At 40.7% G+C, this 21,188-nt stretch overlaps 1 protein-coding gene across 7 annotated transcripts in view; it reads left to right on the plus strand.

Moving 5' to 3' along the window:
• The first annotated feature begins 160 nt into the window (after nt 1–160).
• ahcyl2b (adenosylhomocysteinase like 2b) overlaps nt 161–21,188 on the plus strand; it is an 86,506-nt gene continuing 65,478 nt past the window's right edge. For 3 of the 7 annotated variants that reach the window (XM_078235756.1, XM_078235759.1, XM_078235761.1), the window contains exon 1: nt 176–578. In XM_078235756.1, the coding sequence (XP_078091882.1) occupies nt 297–578 (282 nt within the window). In that variant the 5' untranslated portion in view covers nt 176–296. Of the gene's footprint in view, nt 579–21,188 lie in introns of all 7 variants that reach the window. The other 4 variants (XM_078235755.1, XM_078235757.1, XM_078235760.1 and 1 more) reach the window with 2 other exon arrangements.

The following is a 21,188-nucleotide window of genomic DNA, read 5'->3' on the forward strand; positions in this document are numbered from 1 at the left end:
AAAGGAACTACGGTACCCAAGAATCTTTGCGACGCCCGAGTCATCGGTGAAGTGCACTATGGGACATGTAGTCTCTTTACTCCGTCCCGCCTGTAGCGTCAGCGGGAATGCAGGCGGAGACAAACTACAAGGCCTTCGAGAGCGGGGCGGGGCGTAACACGATGGAGGGCGGGGCATGCGCAGTGTGAGGTTTGCTGGTGCGGCGAATGTGTGGAGACATAGGCAAAGCTGGAGTTTGAAAGCAACGGGTACAGTTGGGGGGAGCGAGAAGGCGCGTGGGTGAGCAAAATAAAGCAATGTCGCTCCAGGTGGTCACAGCAAAGATGGCCGAGGTGGAGCTGAAGGAGGCGGTGGTGGCCTTGGATAAGGTGAACGCTGAGGGCAACATCGGTCAGACAAAAGACGGGGAGCCCACGGCGACAAGCTCAGCGGAAGAAATCAAACGGCACCAGCAGCCACTGCTCAATGCCACTCCGAAGGACTCCAAGTCGGCGATGAAAAGCATCGAGGCCGCACAGAATGGGGACACTTTCAACGCGGACGGCACCGTCATGGAAGCACCACGGACCGTGAAGAAGGTGAGAGGAACGGAGTGTGTTCGGCAAAACCCTCCCTGAACCACCTACCTCACTCTCTCACTCCCGTGATTTACCGGCCTCGACATTACAGTAATCGGAAGGGGGTGGGAGAGGGTGTGACGAATATGTTTTGCTGGGGACGCGGGGACTCAGTGTTGTCGGTGAGGCTCTTGCCTCCGTGGCGGAAGATTAACCGCCGGCTCTGCTTGAATTGGTTGAGTGCTCGGGCCCCGCGCGCCAAAGGGGGCGGGGTTTAGGGCCTGCCACGTATCCATCCGCCTTCCCCTTCCTCTCCATCCATCCACCCGAACGCTGTGGAGATGCCGGCGTTGAGACTGGGGTGGGCACTGCAAGAAGTCTCACAACGCCAGGTTACAGTCCAACAGGTTTATTTGGAATCCCGCTGCTCCGAAAGCTCGTGATTCTAAATAAACTTGTTGGACTTTAACCTGGTGTCGTGAGACTACTTACTGTGTCCACCAGAATGATACAATACAGGAGAAAGCCATTCTGTCCATCGTACCATAGAATCCATACAATACAGAAGGCAGCCATTCGGCCCATGGGATCTGCACTCTTTAAAAGAGCATCTTCCCCATAACCCTGTGCATTTACCATGCCCAATCTACCAAACCTGCACACCTGGAGCACCCAGAGGAAACCCACATAGACATGGAATGGTAGCACAACGGTTAGCACTACTGCCTCACGGTGCCAGGGACCCAGGTTCAACTCCAGCTTTGGGTGACTGTCTGTGTGGCGTTTGCATGTTCTCCCTTTGTCTGCATGGGTTTCCTCCGGGTATTCCGGTTTCTTCCCACAGTCCAAAGATGTGCGGGTTAGGTTGATTAACTATGTTAAATTGCCCCTTAGTGTGAGGGGGATTAGCAGGGTAAATACATGGGTTACGGGATAGGGCCTGGGTGGTGTTGTCAGTGCAGGCTCAATGGGCCGAGTGGCCTCCTTCTGTATTGTATGGATTCTATTCTATGATTCCACACAGACAGTCACCCAAGGCAGCAGTGCTAATCATTGCATCATACCTACTGGCTCTTTAAAGGCTCTTAATTAGTCCTTTCCTCTGCAAAAAGAAAATGCATTTCCAGCCTTTCTGTTTTGAGAGTTTATTGTTGAATCTTCTCATTGTTGGTTGACGAATGGAGGCCCCTAACATTTCTAGCTGCCCCACGCGAGGATGGGATTCCCTTGAGTTTGGCCTGCTTGTTTGGAGAAGTGCCTTTGTACAATATGGCCATTGGCTTGCCATAGTCATGTGAGCTGTATCATCCTTGGTGTATAAAGGCCAGAGAGCAGAAGCAATTTCGCCCTCCACATGGAACACTACACTTCATTTTCAACCAATTAAGTGACACCATTGACCTCTGGCCTCACTGGCTAGTTAAGCAGCTGAGCCATATTCTGGATAGAAGGGGAATTAACCAGAGTGCATAGATTTTACAATTGGCAAAAGAACAGGGGTTTGGGCAACTAGATTTTCTTTCACACAGGGTTTCTATAATCTGAATTCCACCATTTGAAAGAATGATGGAAACAGATTTGACTAAAAGGGAATTGCATGTGTGTTGATGGATAGTAATGTACAGGGCTGAGGGAAAATTGAGGGAGTGTGGCAGTTGCATAGTTCTTTCAAAAGAGCTGATACACACAATGGGTCAAATGACTTCCTATAAATATTCCTTTCAAAGGATGTCAAATTTGCAGTTTTGTTTTTTATTATTTTAGCCCTCACTTATGGTCAACTATCTGTCCATGGGTGATATTTTCAGCACTTTTGTTTGTAGTCTTAATTGGTCACCCTGCATCCCTAGCTAATCACAGTTTGATCTTGGAAGTGATTGTGCTGAAAGAGCTGACACTGCATTTGATTTCAAAGCTTGCTTGCTGTCAGACTGCTTTTCTTCAAGGAGCATAAGCCTGCCCTCAGTACTCACTTAAATGCACTGTAATACGTTAGATTCTGTTCTGAATTAAAAATGGCTGATTTCTTAGTGCTCTGAAAGTCCCAGCGTGGGAATGAGCCAATGGTGGCAGTTGCTCAAAGATTGGGATGGCAAAAGTAACATTGAGTTGAAATGCAGTTTACCTTCATGTCCAGTATGCTGATGTGTGTTATGAGAGTTTTGCAATGGAGCATGGAGGGCAAGCTGTGTGACTGAGTGAAGCAGATGTAAAAAGTGTGCTTCAAAAATTTCTTAGACAGCAGTATTTGTACTTTTTTTTTGTTGGACACATCAATCAGTTACAAATTGCTTGTCACAGGATTTTCTTCCATCGAAAGTAATCTGGATGAAAAAGTGTTATTTTATTACTTCACTGCATTGGCATGAAGTTTTGGAATAAGAGAGAGCATGAATGCTAAATATGCAATTGTAACACAGTTAATAAAGCTATATTATTGTGTAAGTTCAGCATGTCCCAGTTTACTATTCTCTACCTGCTGAATGATGTTTTGTGTGAAAGGTCAATGTTAGGAGTAATGTGAAAAATGCCTGGTGGTAATAACTGGAATAAGCACTTTCTCCGTTGCCTTTGGGATTAAGATTTTTCACAAAGTATCACCAATTCTGAATTGAATTGAATCTCAAGAACATCTGTTCTTTCTGAACAGCAATGACATTTTTAAACCCTTTTCTAAATTATGCTTTCAGTCACTTAGCTAATCATTAATACTCACAGTTGATTTTGCTTAAAACGATTGCCGTTTGAATTTTGAAGATAGGATTGAGTTGCAGAGTGTTTAAGCTTTTATAGGCATTAAAACTTATTTCCATATGTCATATCAACACACTGGTCAATGTTTGAGATTCTTGCTCTGTGCAAGCCCAAAGGCATGCAAAATATCAGGGCATGAACAGGGGGATTGTGTCTGACTGTCTTGGAGGCACGCTGGAGAAAAGGTGTGGCTGTCTGGTGGTCGTTTCGGAAGAATACCAAGACTACAATTGGAGTTGAACCTGTTTAAAAAGGTCACATGGGCCAACTGATGAAAGAATGTCTGATCTGACATTTTAAGCAAACTTTTTTGCTGACATGCTAAAGGTGGTCAGGAATTGTTTGCTGAAATAGGTTCTTTGTGGGCAAGATAGCACTTGCTCACTGATGCATTTTGTAACTGGATCAGGCTGCCTGTGGCTGAGCTGTTCTGCTTAAATCAATAGCTCGTTCAGAATATACAGTCTGGGAGTTGTGTTTATAAAAACATTTTGGTACATTGGTCTGGTTAACTTGACATTAAATTACAGAAATGATGTACAGAAGCAGGGAAATCTTTCTAAAACTAGTGTTAATGAGACCACACCTAGATCGCTGCATAAGTTTTGATCTCGTTATTTAAGAGGAATAAACTTGCATTGGAGGCAGTTCAGAGAAGGTTTAATTGATTGAATGTAGGAGAAATTGAATAGACATAGAGAAAAGGTTGAGTGGATTTGACCCATACTGACTGGAGTCTAGAAGAATGAGAGGTGATCGAATTGAGACAGATAAGATTCTGAGGGGGCTTTACAGGGTAGGTGCTGAAAGAAGTTTCCCCTCATGGGGCAAATCTTGAACTAGAGGGTACAGTTTCAACTAAGAGGTCACCCATTTAAGAGGGAGTTGTGAATCTTTGGAATTCTCTGCTCCAGAGAACTGGGGCCGAGTCATTGAATATATTCAAGACTGATTTTTGAACAGCAGGGGAGTTGATGGTTAAGGGGAACAGGCAGAAAGGTGGAATTGAGGCCAACATCATATCAACCATGAAATCGAAGGCAGAACATGCTCAAGAGGCCATAATATCTACCCCTCTTATTTCTTACATTCTTATGTTATTAGGCAGAATTTCAGTACTACTTTTGCAATCTTAGCCATGTGCTGCTCTGACTATAATACATTGTGACATTACAGCGTAGGTGGTGACCTTCCTGTTCTGCCTGTGGGGAAACTCTTATTCAGTAGCAGGCAAATTTTTTTGTGGTCTAGGCGGGACACATCATTCAGAACATTGTGCTGCAATAGATATAGAGCTCTCTCTAGAATTTTCCAATTCAGGGACTGTAACATTACTTTCTTATGCTGTCCTCTCAGTTAGACAGGATTCTGTTGTGTACTTCCTCAAACTGTAGCAAATACCTTCAGTTCAATATAATATGCTGTTACTTCTATTGCCTTCATTTGGTGACATGTGTTTATATAGAATCTTTGAAAAGTGTTATAAGACTTGTGCTCTCTTCTGTTTTTGACATGTGCAGTAATCCTCTACCGTCTGTCATACACTGGCAACATTTCATTTACCTAGTGTTTTAAATATTAATTAAATCTGGTAATAGCATTGATATGGGTCATTGCTTGTATTTTCATAGTTAATTTATAATTCATAAGTATTCATACTTTAATATTCTGATAACATTTTGTCAAGCAAGCTTGTTTCTGCTTTGATTACACTTAAAAACAGTAATCAGTGAATGTTTTTATCCTCTAACTAGTGTAAAATAGTTAATCAACATGAGTGGGAAGCACTCCAGAGTTACAGACTGCCTTGCTCTTTGAAAGCAGAAACTTCAATGTCTTTTTTAAGAAATCCAGAGAGTGACACATATATTTAGGTTTTGCCTCCCTGTATTAGACCTTCAGACAGTATCTGCACCTGCACAAGAGGTTGAACTGTTAACAGACCTTTGATGTTTCTCTCAAACTGCTGCATGATGCCTAAGAGGATAATGTAGTCATTCTTCTCCCCTGTCCTGGGGTTACTGGAGGAGGAAAGCAGCATAGTTTAAATCAGAAATTCAGTGTTTAAAATAATGTTTTGGGTACATTTGCTTCTCTCATGTCTAATCAAGTTGTTTTAAAACATTTTTGAATTGCCCATTCTGTTCCTGAGGAACTGGTATGTAATCAAGCAGGAGAGAAGAGTTTAATCACCTGGCAAACATATGTCAGCACACAGACATGATGCTCGATAACCAAATGCCTTTTCAACAGGCACATTGACAGTCTTCTTGAAACTGGCCTAAAAATAATTCATACTGTTTTCATGGACTGCACAACTATGATCAAATCACTTTTTAATTTACTCGGCTCTGCTGGTGATTTTACCTTTAAATTGTCTTTACATCTTAACATTTTTTTGTAGATTTTTTGCGAATGAGAAAGTTCTGGTTCTCATTGGAGTCATTATATTGCAGATTAGCACAATGTATTAGAATCATAGAAACCCTACAGTGCAGAAGGAGGCCATTCGGCCCATCGAGTCTGCACCGACCACAATCCCACCCAGGCCCTACCCCCACATATTTTATCCGTGAATCCCTCTAACCTACGCATCCCAGGACTCTAAGGGGCAATTTTTTTAACCTGGCCAATCAACCTAACCCGCACATCTTTGGACTGTGGGAGGAAACCGGAGCACCCGGAGGAAACCCACGCAGACACGAGGAGAATGTGCAAACTCCACACAGACAGTGACCCGAGCCAGGAATCGAACCCGGGACCCTGGAGCTGTGAAGCAGCAGTGCTAACCACTGTGCTACCGTGCCACCCCTATTATTTTTATTGGGAAACCTGGATGCTGAGTTGTTGGATGCAGGTGCAGACTCGATGGGCTGGATGGCCTCTGCACTGTAGGGATTCTATGGTCCTTTGGAAATACTAAGGCAGATAATCCTTGTTTAAGGATGCAGGTTTTAAGGGGTCTCTTAGACAGGTGGGGAGGTTTAGGGAGGGAATTCTAGAGCTTGGGACCATGTCTTTGTTGCCTTTACACTCAACTATCCCATTGTCCTTCATGGCCAGAAAGCAAGGTGTGATTGTGTTAAAGCTTTGTTTAGTAAGCAGGTGAAATGTTTGCTTGGGGCCTTGTAATTCTTCTGGGGATGAGGGAAGCAGGAGGAAAGCTGTTGGTGCATTTCACCCCCAAATATATGTTATAACTGTAAATATCAACAACATTCATTCAATAAAGTCTTGAAATAGTTGTTCCTTCCTTTTGTTTAGAGAAGAAATGACAAGAGGAACTAATTTACAAAATAAGGATTCAAAAGTGCTTTGGCTATTTAAAGAATAATTTGTGTTGATAATACTTGTCCACATCAAGAACGTGCATTGTTGAGATCTCATGCGCTATCATTCTGGACTGCTTCATAACTTATCAATGTGCCTCTTTTAGTTGACCTGTTTTTAAAAAAAAACACTAGATTATCTCAACCAATACCAACACAGATAATCCAATAGATCTTTGTTGGAGGAGCACAACAAATCAACAGCCAAATTATACAAAAGGAACTATAGCAAATTGAATAATACCTGTGATACCCACCTTCACACAGCCTTGGGTGTACCTGCGGTTACTGCAGGAGCCAGTTGCAGCGGTATTGCACATCAGACGGTGTCTGTGATATTACAATGCAGACATGCTAATAAACAGCACAGGAAGAGGAAGCAAACACCGAAACAGCAGTGGTGCAGTGAATAGGATGACAGTGAAGTGTTTCACTTAAATGCACAGTGTTCCCAGCAGGAACCACCTGGAAGAACAGGGCCTTCTGAAATATTCAACAAGCGTGTTGCTGAATCTTGCAGCTGAAGGGAAGATGGAAGGAAGTTTTCACATCGTGAGTCAGTATATTTGATAGCTCTGGAAAAATCACTTCAACAATCTTGAGTTTCAGAAGTCACTGCTCCCTTAGCATTTGTACAGCACCTTGCATTTATGCAGCACCTTTTAATGCAGTAAACGTTTTCAGGCATTTCACAGGAGTGTTATCAACAAAACTTGATACTGGACTACATAAGTAGAGTTTGGACACAATTGCAACACTGATATCCATCTAACTATGGAATATTGCCCCAGTTTATCCACAAAAAGCAGGACAAATCTCACCTGTCCAATTACTGCCCCCTATTCTACTCTCAATCACCAGCAAAATGATGGAGGTATTGTTGACAGTGCTATCAAGCGGCACTTACTCAGCAACAACCTGATCATTGATGTTCAGTTTGGGCTCCACCCAGAATACTCCGCTGTAGAGCTCACGATTACAGCCTTGGTTGTAACTGATAGAAAGCTAATTGTGGCAAGTTATTGCTGCCCTAAATCAGCAGATATCTGAAACATCCCTGGTCTGGATGCCTTAGCGACTCACCTTTAATCAGCTAACCATCAGTGGAGCATGGATGTAGATTACAACAGTTGTTAACATGCAGTATTCTAATACAGATCTTTCGACGAGTACCACTTTTTTATGAGCTCAGATTTGAGAAAGCTTCCGCATCTAAGTTTCAATATCTAAAACTATAGTAATCACTTGGATAAAGAGACTTGCCATCGGCTAAGTATAGCTTAGGAAAACAATACCCCACTCTCCACCTCTCCCCAAAAATAGCTACAGATCTTTTTACTGAATACAAATGATGTAAAGAGATGAGATTAAGAATTGAATAATTGCATAGATTGCAGAAACTAAAGCACTACAGATTAGGCAAGTTGTGAGTGCTATAAATTTTCTTTTAAACTAAGTAGCGAGGGTTGAATGACCATGGATTCCATCTCTGTCTCTTTCTGCCATTTTTAAGTTTTCCTCTACTTGGTGCCACATATATGCAGATTGTAATGCTAGGGTCCCTTTATCCAATTGTATGACAGTGATTGGTTGGGTTTCAGTTATTTATCATGTCTAACCACATCACATATTTGTTACAACACAGAAGGAGGCTATTTGGCCCATCGTGCCTGCATCAGCTTTCTGAACAAACATCATTGCTTAGTGCCATCCCCTGCCCTTTTCCCCGTACTCTGCACATTGATTCTATTCAAGTAATCATTCATTACCCCCTTCTTGAATGCCTCGACTGAACTTGCTTCCAGGCAGTGCATTCTAGACCTGAACCACTCATGCGAAAAAGTTTTTCCTCTTATCACATTTGCTGCTTCTGCAAATCACATAAATCCCTGCCCTCTCGTTTTTGATCTTTTTATGAGCAGGAATAGTTTTTCCCTATTGACTCTGTCCAGTCCCCTCATGATTTTGAACACCTGCCAAATCTCATTTTAGTCTTTATTCTCTCCAAGGGGAACAATTCCAATCTCTCCTTATAATTGAAGTTTCTCATCCCTGGAACCATTTTTGTAAACCTCTCCTGTACACACTCCATTGCATTCACATCTTTCCTATATTGTGGCGCTCAGAACTGTACACAATATTCCAGCTGAGCTCTAACTTGTCTTGTATAAGTTCAGCTTAATCTCCTTGCTCTTGTACTCTATGGTGTACCCCTTGATCTCGCAACTGAGAACAGGAAGTCACCGTAGAGAGGGTCATTGGCATGAACCCACATCATACAACACAGTGCAATACAGAATAACTCTGACATTTCTAGCATAAGGGTGCAAGCAGTACAAAAATAAAATGGCAAAAGCAATTTTATCACTTCAGTAAATTGCTGTAAAAAGACTTGCTGTCCAAGCTTTTCATCTTGCTGATCCACTTACAAACCAATCAGCACCCTTTTCTCGTATAGTGTAAATTGTTCTTTTTGAGATTTAGTACTCTTGTGAATCTGTCCTGATGAGTGCAAGATGGAAAGTTTCAACAGTATGTCTCTTGTTTAAGCAACACTTAAATTCTACCAAGTGAATACTTCAGCAAATGTCAATTTGATCACCAAATTCTTAGAAAGATCAGTGAATTACTTTCCAATAATTTTTGCAGAAAAGTATTGCGCTTTTTCATAGGCTAGCTATTGCGTTGAGCAGAGTATTAATTTTGATAAATGACAGTTTAAAATTTCAAGAATTTAGCAATCGCAGACATGCTTGTCAGAATGCTTTCACAAGTAGGCCATGTGATGCTTTCTAAAATCACAATGAGACTCAACATTAAAATTTCAGTCTTAATTACAATGCTCCTGTCTAAAGGGCATTGAATTCCAACAGCCAACTTGGTGTAGTTCACTATCCTTTGTTCATTTTTGTTGCCCCAGGGCCTCCCTAACATAATGGGAGGCGGAGAAGGTCTGATCAACCTCCTACTGATACCGGTGCATGTTAGTATAAGCTTGGAAAGGGTTTAATTTTCTTTTATTTGCTGGATTACTGGTTTAGGACTGAAAATTGTTCACTTGACCATTTACAGATTTATCTTTGGTCACCAAATTCTTAGAAACATCAATGAATTATTTTTCAATTATCTCCATTTAATTATTTTTACTTTTAAAAAAAAAACAGATCCTATTGTCCCCTTATTCTTACCTCTTCCTCAAATTGTGGACCAGGAAGATGTTTCTTTTTCATATCTCTAACAGACGTGAAGAGAAACTCCTGTTTGCTGCAGTGCAAATCATGTGCTTGTATACATACCTGCAGGCTCAATGTCACTCTTACTTGGATTACTTAATCAATTAGAGTACTGCATATTCCATCTTTATTACATAATAACTTTGAAACTTCTACAATGTCAACTGTTTCTTTACAATGTGGAGTGGATTTGGCAACAAATAACTCTTGCGTTCAAGGTCTACACACATACATTTGTCCCAAATTTAGCTCACCTAGGCCTGGGTTTCACTACATTGGCAATATTGTTGACAAATACAATTAAGTTTAACCAATCGGAAGTGGCATTGCTAACGTCTGGTTTACACCCAAGGTATAGGGATTTGTTGCTGAACTGAACGACTGATTATTTAGTGTTTGCATATCCATAAAAAGCTGAACAATTTGTTGCCCATTTATTATGTTTTAAAAATTGATCTGTGTCAATTGGGATTTTTGTTCTTGTAATGAATTCTCGTGGGTTTAATGAAGCAGTCTGCCAAAACAGTGGTTCCTCAAATTTTTTGGTTGAAGGATTCCTTTTCAAATGGGTTAGTAATCAGTCAAATTATAATATTATAACCTTGCAGATGTACATTTCTAAATATAAAGTTCATTTACATCTTTTGTTTTAGTTCATTCACAGGATATAGGCATCACCAGAAATGCCAGCATTTATTGACCATGGTTAATTGCATTTGAGAAGGTCGTGATAAGCTGCTACCTTGAACCACCACAATGTCAGTATTTCCACAGTGCTGTTAGAAAGGGACTTTCAGGATTTTAGCCCAGCAACAGTGAGGGAGCAGTGACATAGTTCCAAATCAGGATTGTTTGTGGCTTGGAGGGGAACTTGCAGGTTGTGGTGTTCCTATCGTCTGCTGCGCTGTCCTTCTAAGTCGTAAAAGTTGCAAGGTTTGGTGGTGCTGTTGAAGGAGGCATGGCATGTTGCTGCAGTGCATCTTGTACATGGTACACACTGCTGTCACTGTGTGGCAGTGTTGGAGGGAGTGATAGATGATGTTTCAATCAAGAGGGTTGCTTTGTCCTGGATGATGTTGAGCTTCTTGAGTGATGCTGGACTCTGCTTCGCCAGGAAGTCATTCCTGACTTGTGCTTTGTAGATGGTAGACAGGCTTTGGAGAATCAGGAAATGAGTTACTCACAGCAGAATTCCCAGTCTCTGATCTTCTTGTAGCCACAGTCTTTACATGGCTGCTCCAGTTGAGCTTTTGGTTGATGCTAGCTTCTAGGATGTTGATAGTGGGGATTCAACAATGGCAATGCCATTGAATTTCAAGGTGTGATTGTCAGATTCTCTTTTGTTGGAGGTGGTCATTCCCTGAAATGTGTGTAGTGCATATATTTTGCCACTGATCAGCTCAAGCTTGAATGTTATCCAGATTTTATGCATGTGAACACAGACTGCTTCTATTTGAGGAGTTGTGAATGGTACTAAACTCTGTGCAATCATCAGTGAACATCCCTACTTTTGGACTTCCTTCTGAAAATAGTTGGACCCAAGATGCTATCCTAAGGAATGTTGCAACAGTGTACTGGGCTCCAATAACAGTAACCATCTCCCTTTGTGTAAGGTATGACTCCAACCAGTGGCAAATGTTTCCCCCGATTCCCATTGACTTCAATTTTGCCATGGTTCCACAATCGGTCACTTGATGTCAACCACTTTCACCTTACCTCAGGAAATTAGCCATATGTGACCTGATGCCATGAAACTTCAAGAAGGGGGGGGGGGGGGGGGGCGGCGGCTAAATGAAACAGGAAGGATCTATTATGGATAATTCTAGGAGATCACAAAAATGCATGAGTCATAGAGAAATTAGGAGGTTGTACAGTATTAGGCACCTAATTTTGTTGTAGTCTCCATTTTGAGTAGTGTACAGTGCTGTTGACCTAATTATAGAAATATATTTTCATTCCGCTGATAACCAGGCTGGCAACCAAGTTCACTCTAAAATCAAATATCTGCATTTATTATCATTAGAAAATATGCTTATTTCTGAAAGAAGTTAGTCCAAGGTGCCTGAACTGACATTTTAAGAATGATCTGAAATTAATCCAGGAAAATTGTACATTATGCAAAGGGATCAAATATCATGGCACAAATTAAAAGTTAGGAGTACTAAGAAAGATCGTGCAGAACATTTTTACGCTAAGGTAATAGATTTATGGAATAAGCTACAAGTGAATACTGTCAGTATAAATGGAGTCATGGAGTGGAGGGAGGGGGGGTGGGGGGAATGCTGACCTTAGTTCTTTGTCTGTCATCCTGATTGAAATCCGTTGACTGGGTATTAATTGAACCCAGAATGTCTGGTGCGTACTACAGCACTGTCACATCTATTCTCATTTTATGTTGGTTTGAGGATAATTGGTGGAAGGATTGAAGTATTTAGAACTTTATTTGCATGCTTGTAGAACAATCTACAGCTGATGTCTATGGTGAATTATAGCTTTATTTTCCTTAAAAATTGCTAGTATGACAATATATAGCTATGACAGCTGTATGGAAATGCTTGCCGAAATCCTATTCACACAGCAAAACATTCAGAGCAGTTTTAAAGGATGAATGATCTTCAGGGCATTTGAGGGAGTTTATACTGTAAATGAGTAACAGTTTATAAAGGCTTCTAGGTAATGTTTTATTGACCTTCATGGTTTTTATTTGTCCATTGCTGACATTCTTGGGTAAAATTGCAAATTTATCAAAGATTATTTGTAAATTGTTCTGTGATTAGGAGCTACCTACCTTACCCTATACAATGAGAAGTGATGGAGTTGGCATCAGAGACTCTCATCTCAAAACACATCTGCACTTGGGGCTTTCTTCTGGCTTGTCTCATGTGATCTTATTTAATGTTCTATAAAAGATTGTTAGCAGGCTGAGAGGTTAGTAAGTCCAGAGGTGTTGGGGACTTAAAAGGTTGAATTTTGCCATTGGTGCTGTTTATAATTTTCCACTAGTTTAATTTTTTAAGAAAGAGTTAAGACCATTTTAAAGTACTAATTCACGCTGCTACTAATATTAGGCAAGTATGTCTCCAGTCATACAATAATTTTTTTAAAAATCTTTAAATCAAGATGATCATGAGAGAGTGTCTCAATATGGTGTAAATATTTAATCCAGTTCTGCTACTGAAAACACTGGATTTGTTGCATAATCTGCCCTTGACGATAATCCTTGATTGCAGTCACATAAATTATAAATTGATGAGTCATAAATGAACTGGCCACAGATAGTGACAGACCTCGGCATTGTGTTGGCCATTATTTAGATGGTAAGGCTCGTCTGCCTTTGTCGCTATTCCCATTCAGCTCTGCGTGTGAGTAGTGCATCATCTTCACTTGACCTTGCATTTGGTAAACAGAATCAGTTATAAATTAAGTGAACATTTTGTTGCAAATCACATACCCTGTAATATACTGTTTGCTTCAGTTTGGGAACATTGCTCGTTATTCTGGGAGTGGGAGGCTGCTTGGTTAACATTGATATTAAGCAAGCGCCTCCTATATTTAAGATGGAAGGTTGGTTTTGACTTTTATTAAGCAGGTAATAGCTATTTGCTGGATCATGTGCTATTTGAAATTATGGATCACTGAGTTCAGTATCGTAATAAAGTGCACTTGAAAGGGCAAACGACAATAACGTTAAGGTAGGGAAATATTCTGGAATACAAAGTCTCCTGCTAAAGAAGGGGAAAAATCTCCAAAAGAGGTAACAGTAGGGAAAAGACAAGTAACTTTGCACGCACTGAGAATAAAGTCTGCAAAGGAAATGAAGGATTAAATGAATTTGCATTTGGTAGTATTGTTGAGGGGGACATTTCCAGTTAACTGGACCAGCGCATTGACATTGTGGTTGTAAGAACAGGTCAGCCATTTCAGGGGGACTCTAAACACCCTGCTGCTCTCAAATATTGCCATGAGATCTTTTGTATGCACCTGAGCAAGCCTGACCAATTTACTGCCTTGTTCATAAGAAAGCTCCTTGGACAATGTTGCACTGTCTCAGTATTGCACTGAACTAGTAAACCAGATTATGTCAGGCTTTGAAATGTAAATCAATGAAATCATGACAGAGGGCAAGTGTTTCAAGCTGACACTTGTTCACAGAGTTCAAGTAAATGTAATGACTTTGAGATTGCTTGAATCGTGTCTTAGACAAGCTTAATGAGCTCAACCAATATATTCCCCAAAGCCATATGGGCTAAAAAGTCTGCAAAATACTGACATGAATCACGGAGGTCCTGTTGGATTGAGAAATCCAATCTTGTAGCAATTTTTAATTGCTTCAGCTTCTCCTGAATGCAGCTATTCATGCTGCATGGTTCCACGTGCACCATTAGCCATCCAGCGTCTTGTGCAAGCTGCCATTCTTTGCTAGCGTGGGTTGGTGAATATTATCAGATATCTCAACCATGGGGAGTCATAGTTGAGTTCAATTGACCTTCCAACCAATGTTCATGCATGTGCATTTTCCTACAGGAGTCACTGGATAATAATGAGTCAGGAAATTTGGAGGATTTTATTTTGCTTTCTGACCCCTTAGCACAAGAACGATGACTCCTTTAACAGCTTCTTGGTGGAGAGCAGCAAATTCATGATAGATCTGATGATGGGAGACTGACATGAAAAACTAGGCTGACACGCTGAAGTAAAAATCAGTTCACTGTTCTCTGTTGCAACATATTCTGTTTCTTTTGTCCTAGTTTGGATCCATAATGAGTTTTGTGTGCTTGGCATCCCAATCACAGTGTGGAACTTTTAGAACTATGAGCCAAAGCAACAATTTTCAAACGAGATCTTCGTACTGAGTTGTTAAGGATTGGGAAATTTCCCATAGCACCTAATTTCTCTTTGTTCACTGTCAGTATTTCAGTCCTGGCCAGCATCCAGTCAGCTTGTGTTAGACATTTTTATAAAGAGTAAATTGTTGTCTTGGAAAAATACCACTATTTTTGTAATCTGCAAAGTAATGAATGAGTTTGAATAGATTTTGTCCGGTGGCAAAATTATTATTTTGGTCAGCCAGTCTGAAATATGAAATAACTTGTGCATTTCATACCACTTAAAGCTAATTTTAAAGCAGCTGTGATTGCCACGATATTGTATGTTGGTTTGAATATATTACTCATGCAGACTGTGGCCTTGGAAAAACTCACATTGTTTACAGATCCGTTGTGAAAAGTTAATGAGCATAAGTCATTTATCTCCATGTTTTAGAGTCATTTTGACTGGATAAACACTTACATACATTGGACCATGCTGTTCCTGAAAATACTGGACTGACTGACTGCCTTTGCAGCTAGCCAAATTGTTTGTAAATCTTTCAGAAAATCAAAAATATTCCTCTAATTTATAGTAATTCCACCTTTCCAAAGAATCCGTCATTCTGCAAATGGAAAGATTCCAACACTAAAATGCTGAGAATTATTTCTAACGATATGAAGAATTTTTGAATTTGCAACAAAACCATTGGTGTTTTAAAAGGAAAAGTTCTCAAATTCCCAGCATAAAAAGCTTGGAACAAAAAAGCTCTTTCTGAGATGAGAGTGACTATCCTTGACAACAAGGCTACATTTGATTCAGTGTGACATCACAGAGCCCTCACAAAATTGGAATTTTGGGTTCGGGAGGTTGGATCGTACCTGGCACAAAGGAAGATGGCTGTGGTTGGTGGAGGCCAATCAGCTCAGCCCAAGGACATCGCCGCTGAAGTTCCTCAGGGTAGTGTCCTCAGCCCAACCAACTTTAACTGCTTCATCAATGACGTTCCCTCCATCATAAGGTCTTAAGTGGAGATATTCGCTGATGATTGTACAATATTCAGTACCATTTGCGGTTCCTCAGATACTGAAGTAGTCCATATGCAGCAAGACTTGGACATCATGCCAGGCAATAATCATCTCCAACTAAAGGCAATAATCATCTTCAAGTGTGAGACTTACCATCTCCATTGACATTCAGTGCCACGATCATTGTTGAATCCCCACCATCAACATCTTGGGAATTACCACTAGAAACTTAACTGGACCAGCCACATTCTTATTGTGGCTATAGGAACACGTCAGCCATTTGATATTCTGTGGCAGGTGACTCGCCATCTGACGCCCCAAAGCCTTTTTACCTACAATGTACAAGACATTGGGGATACACCTTGCTTGCTGGAATGAGTGTAACAAGGACAAAACAACTTCTTCATCCTTCACCACCAGAAAAATGCACCGCTGAAGCACTTGTTTCAGTATTTAACACTAGCAACTTGGCAAGGCTTTGTCAATACCTTCCAAACCTGCAACTTCTACCACCTAGAAGCCCAACAGCAGCAAGTGCATGGGAACACCATCACTCTCAAGTTCTCCCCCCAGTCTCTCACCATGCTGACTTGGAAATATGCCACCTTTCCTTCATTGTCATTGGGTTAAAATTCTGGTACTCCCTACCTAACTACCCCTGTTAATATTGTCACACATTGCAATCATTCAAAAAGATGGCTCACTAGTACCACCTCATGGGCAACTCGGGATGGACAATTAATGCTGACTTTGCCAGTGACATCTGCATCCCATGAATGAATAATAAAAATTTAAAATTCCAATGATAAAGAATTCATCCATTTCCAATATTTCTAGCAATGTAAGTAATATTTAGATCCCTATCGCAGGATTTCTGCAAACATAGCAAAGAAAACTCTCAAGGAATTCTTAATAATTTCATCACTTTCAAACATTTCTACACACCAAAATTCTCATTAATTACAACTTTAAAATTGCAAAAAATTAAGGCAATATCAGAGTTTAAGGTGGAAGTGTTTTAAAGCTGAACAAAATAAAAATGACTGAAGAGCATGACCACCCGCTCTTAAATGTAAAGGCAGCAATGCCACCACCATCTTCCAGACTCCCCAACAGATATTTAATAATTCTCTGATGTTAAGGCCTGCACCTATCAAAGGTTAGAGGTTCCACTGGCTAGGGGAGTAGTGTGAGCATCTGCAAATACAGGCAGGAGTGGCAAGGTAACAAGATTTAGAGCGGGCTACAAATGGGCCAGAGAATAGTTGAATGTCTGGGACTGGGGATTGCTGTCCGATGGACGAGCCACAGGTTAGATAATTTGTAGGCTTTGGGAAAGTACTTGGGAAGCAGCAGACCTCCAAACACACCTTTTGCAATACGTATGGAAAATAACATTTACGAAAATATATTTAGTTTGTAATAAACGGTAAAGATTGCAAAGAGGCCAGAAAACCAACCAGGGGAGGCTGCAAAGTGCACTGGAGGGTAGGGTTAGGAGAAGGGGTGATTGAAGCACAGAGGTCAGCAGCTGGTCAGAGTTGTAAGCAGACCAAGCAAGTCTTGCAGGCCAATAGGCAGGTAAGGAAAATTAACATTAAAGTCAGAGATACTGTCAATTAATTATAAAAACATTGGCTGCTGCAGATTCAAAAGACTTATTGCTGTTGACTTGTGTAACTGGGTGTTGGGTGCCACTAGTGACATTCTAAAAGGCTGAAACTAGTGTGACTTGATAAAGTCAAAAATTAATGGGAAATATTAATGCAAAAGCTTAAAGTTTTCATGCCAGGAAGTAAGATTTCTAGACTGAGATGCTCCACCAAGATAGACCCGTGGAATTATTTTTGATTATTGTGGTATATTATATGTTTTTGTTCTCATGAAGATAAATCAAGCCAATTAGTTTTAATGTTTAACTTCATTTATCCTCAAGTAAGTGAATCATTGCAATTTATAGTTAAAATGGCAAACAATAGTCTCGTTTTCTGCTGAAGAGAGATCTGTCGCTAAAGCTTTTTGTGATGCATTCATCAGGATAAACGCAAAAATGCCAAATCAAATCATCACAACTTCAGATGAAAAGAGTTTAACTGGCTGGCAAGTTGACTCTGCCTAAGTTACTGCCATGGAGAAAGCAATGAGCAACTATAGGCTCCCGAAGCTCCCAGGTAATTCAAAAGAGACAGAAGCCTTGTATCTTTTGGAATGGCCTGTGAGCTTAGGGACCCTCTATTTCCCCATTGCTTTCTCCATGGCAACTCATCAACCAGAATCGACTTGCTAACCATTCAGCATCCTAATCTCATGTAGTCTGAATTGTTATGATCGTTTTAAAATTTGTGATTCTTGCATTTGTCTTGATGCGTGCAAGACAATGTTGGTAACATATCTCTGTTTCCAGTAATATTCCGTTTCTATTCTACTAAATGACAGTCTTTATTTATCCATATACATCACAGAATAAAGATGGAGGTTTTGATTCACAAGGTATTCTGTTAGTTCACTATCATGATAGATGTGCCTGGAAGCAAGCCTAGACTGACATTAACCAGCTGTTCACAAGTAGACGGATTTTGAGAGTTGGTGCTTCAAACCAAAGTCAGCCAGGGTAAATGAAAGTGGGTATAGTTTTCCTCCTTCGATCCAGATTAGGTGCTAATTTTAATTGTAAAAACAATGTTTGATGAAGTATTGAAGTAAAGTATTAGTGATTATGTCACTGGTCTTGTAATTCAAGAGGTCTGGATTCATAATCCAATGAATGAGAGTTCAAATCCTACAGTCACAATTTGGGGATCTCAAAAGAGGTGACTATGAACCTAATGGTGCAAAAATCAATTAATTAAAATTAATTTAGAAGGTAACTTGGTGTCCTTACCCACTTGGCCTAAATGTGATCCCATTTCCACACTGACATTCTCCACACTTAACTGCCCCCAAAGTAGCAGCAAGCCACTTGGTCGATTCTATCAAACCACTGCAAAGAATGAAGATGCATTATGAGGGAACCTTCACCGCGCAAAATGCAGTCATTCAAGAAGTCCCACCACAACTAAACATGAGCAGTAAATGTTGACCTAGACATTGACTCTCACTTCCTAAGAATATATTCACAATGTTAAAAAAAATTGCCTGTTTCTCTCCTCTGCATCTCACCTGAAAGTATTGATTCTGTGGCTTAATGGGCAGCTGGTGTCTCCAGAACCTTGTCCATGTGCTCATTATCTTATATGAGCCTTGGCAGTAACTGAATTGAACTTGTGAAAATGAGTCTTATTACTGACAGGAAGGATGTTGATTTAAACTGCATTAATTTCTCCTTGTACCACCCATCCGTAAACAACATTATTTTGATATATTTCCCTCTATAAAAGCAACGGTGTATTTCCGATCCCCTCTATTTTGGTATGATCCAATTTTCTATCAATAGCCTCAGAGCAACCTCAAGATAGGATGAACTCGGTTTATTCGCACATACTTAAAATGCGAAAGAGGTTTCGCAACATCCCCCTCGTATTCAGATAGTAAAGAAATGGATGTTAATTCCAATAATTGTATGTTGAGGAAGAATGAGTCTGAAACTAGCCTGTACCTTAACAGTTTTATTTCCAAGACAGCAAAGCAAAGTCGCAGAGTCCCAGAGTGAACAGGTTGGTATGCTCGAGCAATGATTCCCTAATTGGGGACAGCTGTGCTTAACTATCAATTTAAAGCATATATTCTTTTGCAGCACAATTTCAACATTAACAAGGAATAGAAAAAGATGTGCTGGTTAGGCGCATTGACCGAAACAGGCGCCAGACTGTGACGACTAGGGGAATTTCACAGTAATTTCATTGCAGTATTAATGTAAGCCTTACTTGTGACTAATAAATAAACTTTAACTTTTAGAAAAAAGAAAGATTTACAGTATAGAGACCATAGAGAAATTAAATATTGTTTCAGGTGGGGTCCAGAGTCCAGAAGTCCAACGAGGTATTCCTTCACTGAGGTCAGTGGGTTGAAAACCGATGCTGGATAATTCACTTTTCCAGAGGTGTTGACTTCACACAATGAGATAGGTAAGCAGAGATGAATCGGTCTGTGGTGCAGACTTCCAACAGAAACCAGGTGGCTGAGGACAGAGCTCCTTTGTTGTGGCCAGCTGGTCAGATGTTAAACAGCTGACTGAGCTGTGAATTTCAGCACGGCAATATTACTTGTTCCACAAGCCAGAGGCCTATGTCACATGAATATCTCCACAATGTTCTCAACAAAGGATGTTTATCCAGTGTCTAGAAATTGGCTTTGTGTTCCAAGCTGATAACGTCTCTGCCATTATGAACTAAAAGGAATGTTTGAGAGGCCATTGTCTCAGTAGGCATTTTGTCTCTGCTGGCCAGCATGGGTTATCAAATACAAATTGCTTTCTTGTGGCTCTCTTTGAAGTTTGGCTATGTTGTCTGCAGTGGCTGTTAGTAGCCCCTCTGAGATGAGCTGAGAGTTTCCCTGTAACTGCAATGTGGCTTCTTTAGTTCAGTGGTCACAGATAAACACAGTTTCAGTCATTTTATAGGTCTTTGATCAGTTTTTAAAATTATAAAAATAGTGATGAGCATATCTATCTATATCTATATATAATTAAAAATACAGTGTGAGGTCTTGGTCCCTCAGTCTTCATGGCTTCTGAGTAAAATAATTAATTCAATTTCATTTTTAATGTGGCCTAATGAAGGAAGAACAGAAAGTGAAGAAGTGTGCATTCGTTCTCTCATTCACACAGCTAGCAGGGGCAATCAATGGCAGTTCCCTGGTGCATTCTTTAGGCTTAAATCTGGGTTTGCGCGAAGACATTGTCCTGTCCCAGAATGTGGAATGATTTTATGACCAGAGAACGATTGAATCTGTCTTTATGGGAAGTCTCGTCTGGTTTGGAGTCCTAAATTTTCCCCTGTTGGTGATCAGGTATAAGCAAAGCCATTGGTTTCAGAACTGCCTGTCCAACTCTTGGTTAAGTGTCCTCTAAAGGGAGTTTTACAGGGTGGTTAGCACGGTGAGTAATGGCCCAGCTACTTGGGGTTATCTAAAGGGAAATGCCAGGTATCTCACTCTGTGACCGATCCTCTGATCATAGGGCTGAATGACTCTAGTGCAGCTTAACGTCTCCTTGTATACCTTGGTTATCTGTGAGTTCAACTGTCCAAACCCAGGGACTGATTAAGTTAGTTGTCAAGAAATTGGGTGTTTTAATGGGACTTCGGGCCCTCTCGGAGACTCTGTTTAGTGTCTGGCTCTGCTGCTAACACCGATGGGATTCGGTGGGGGAAGTGGAGGGGGGGAGGAGGTCCAGTTACTGTTGCTGAGTGCTATGGGTTAGCATGACAACAAGCGGGCAATCTATATCTGAACCTGGGCCAGCCTTTCTGGGCCTGGATGATAGGAAAACTGCCTTCTGTAAGGGATCCCTCTTGCATCCATACCAGATAGGGGTACGGGGCT

This window comes from Mustelus asterias, chromosome 19 (assembly GCF_964213995.1).
Source record: "Mustelus asterias chromosome 19, sMusAst1.hap1.1, whole genome shotgun sequence".
In the NCBI taxonomy this organism is placed as follows: domain Eukaryota; kingdom Metazoa; phylum Chordata; class Chondrichthyes; order Carcharhiniformes; family Triakidae; genus Mustelus; species Mustelus asterias.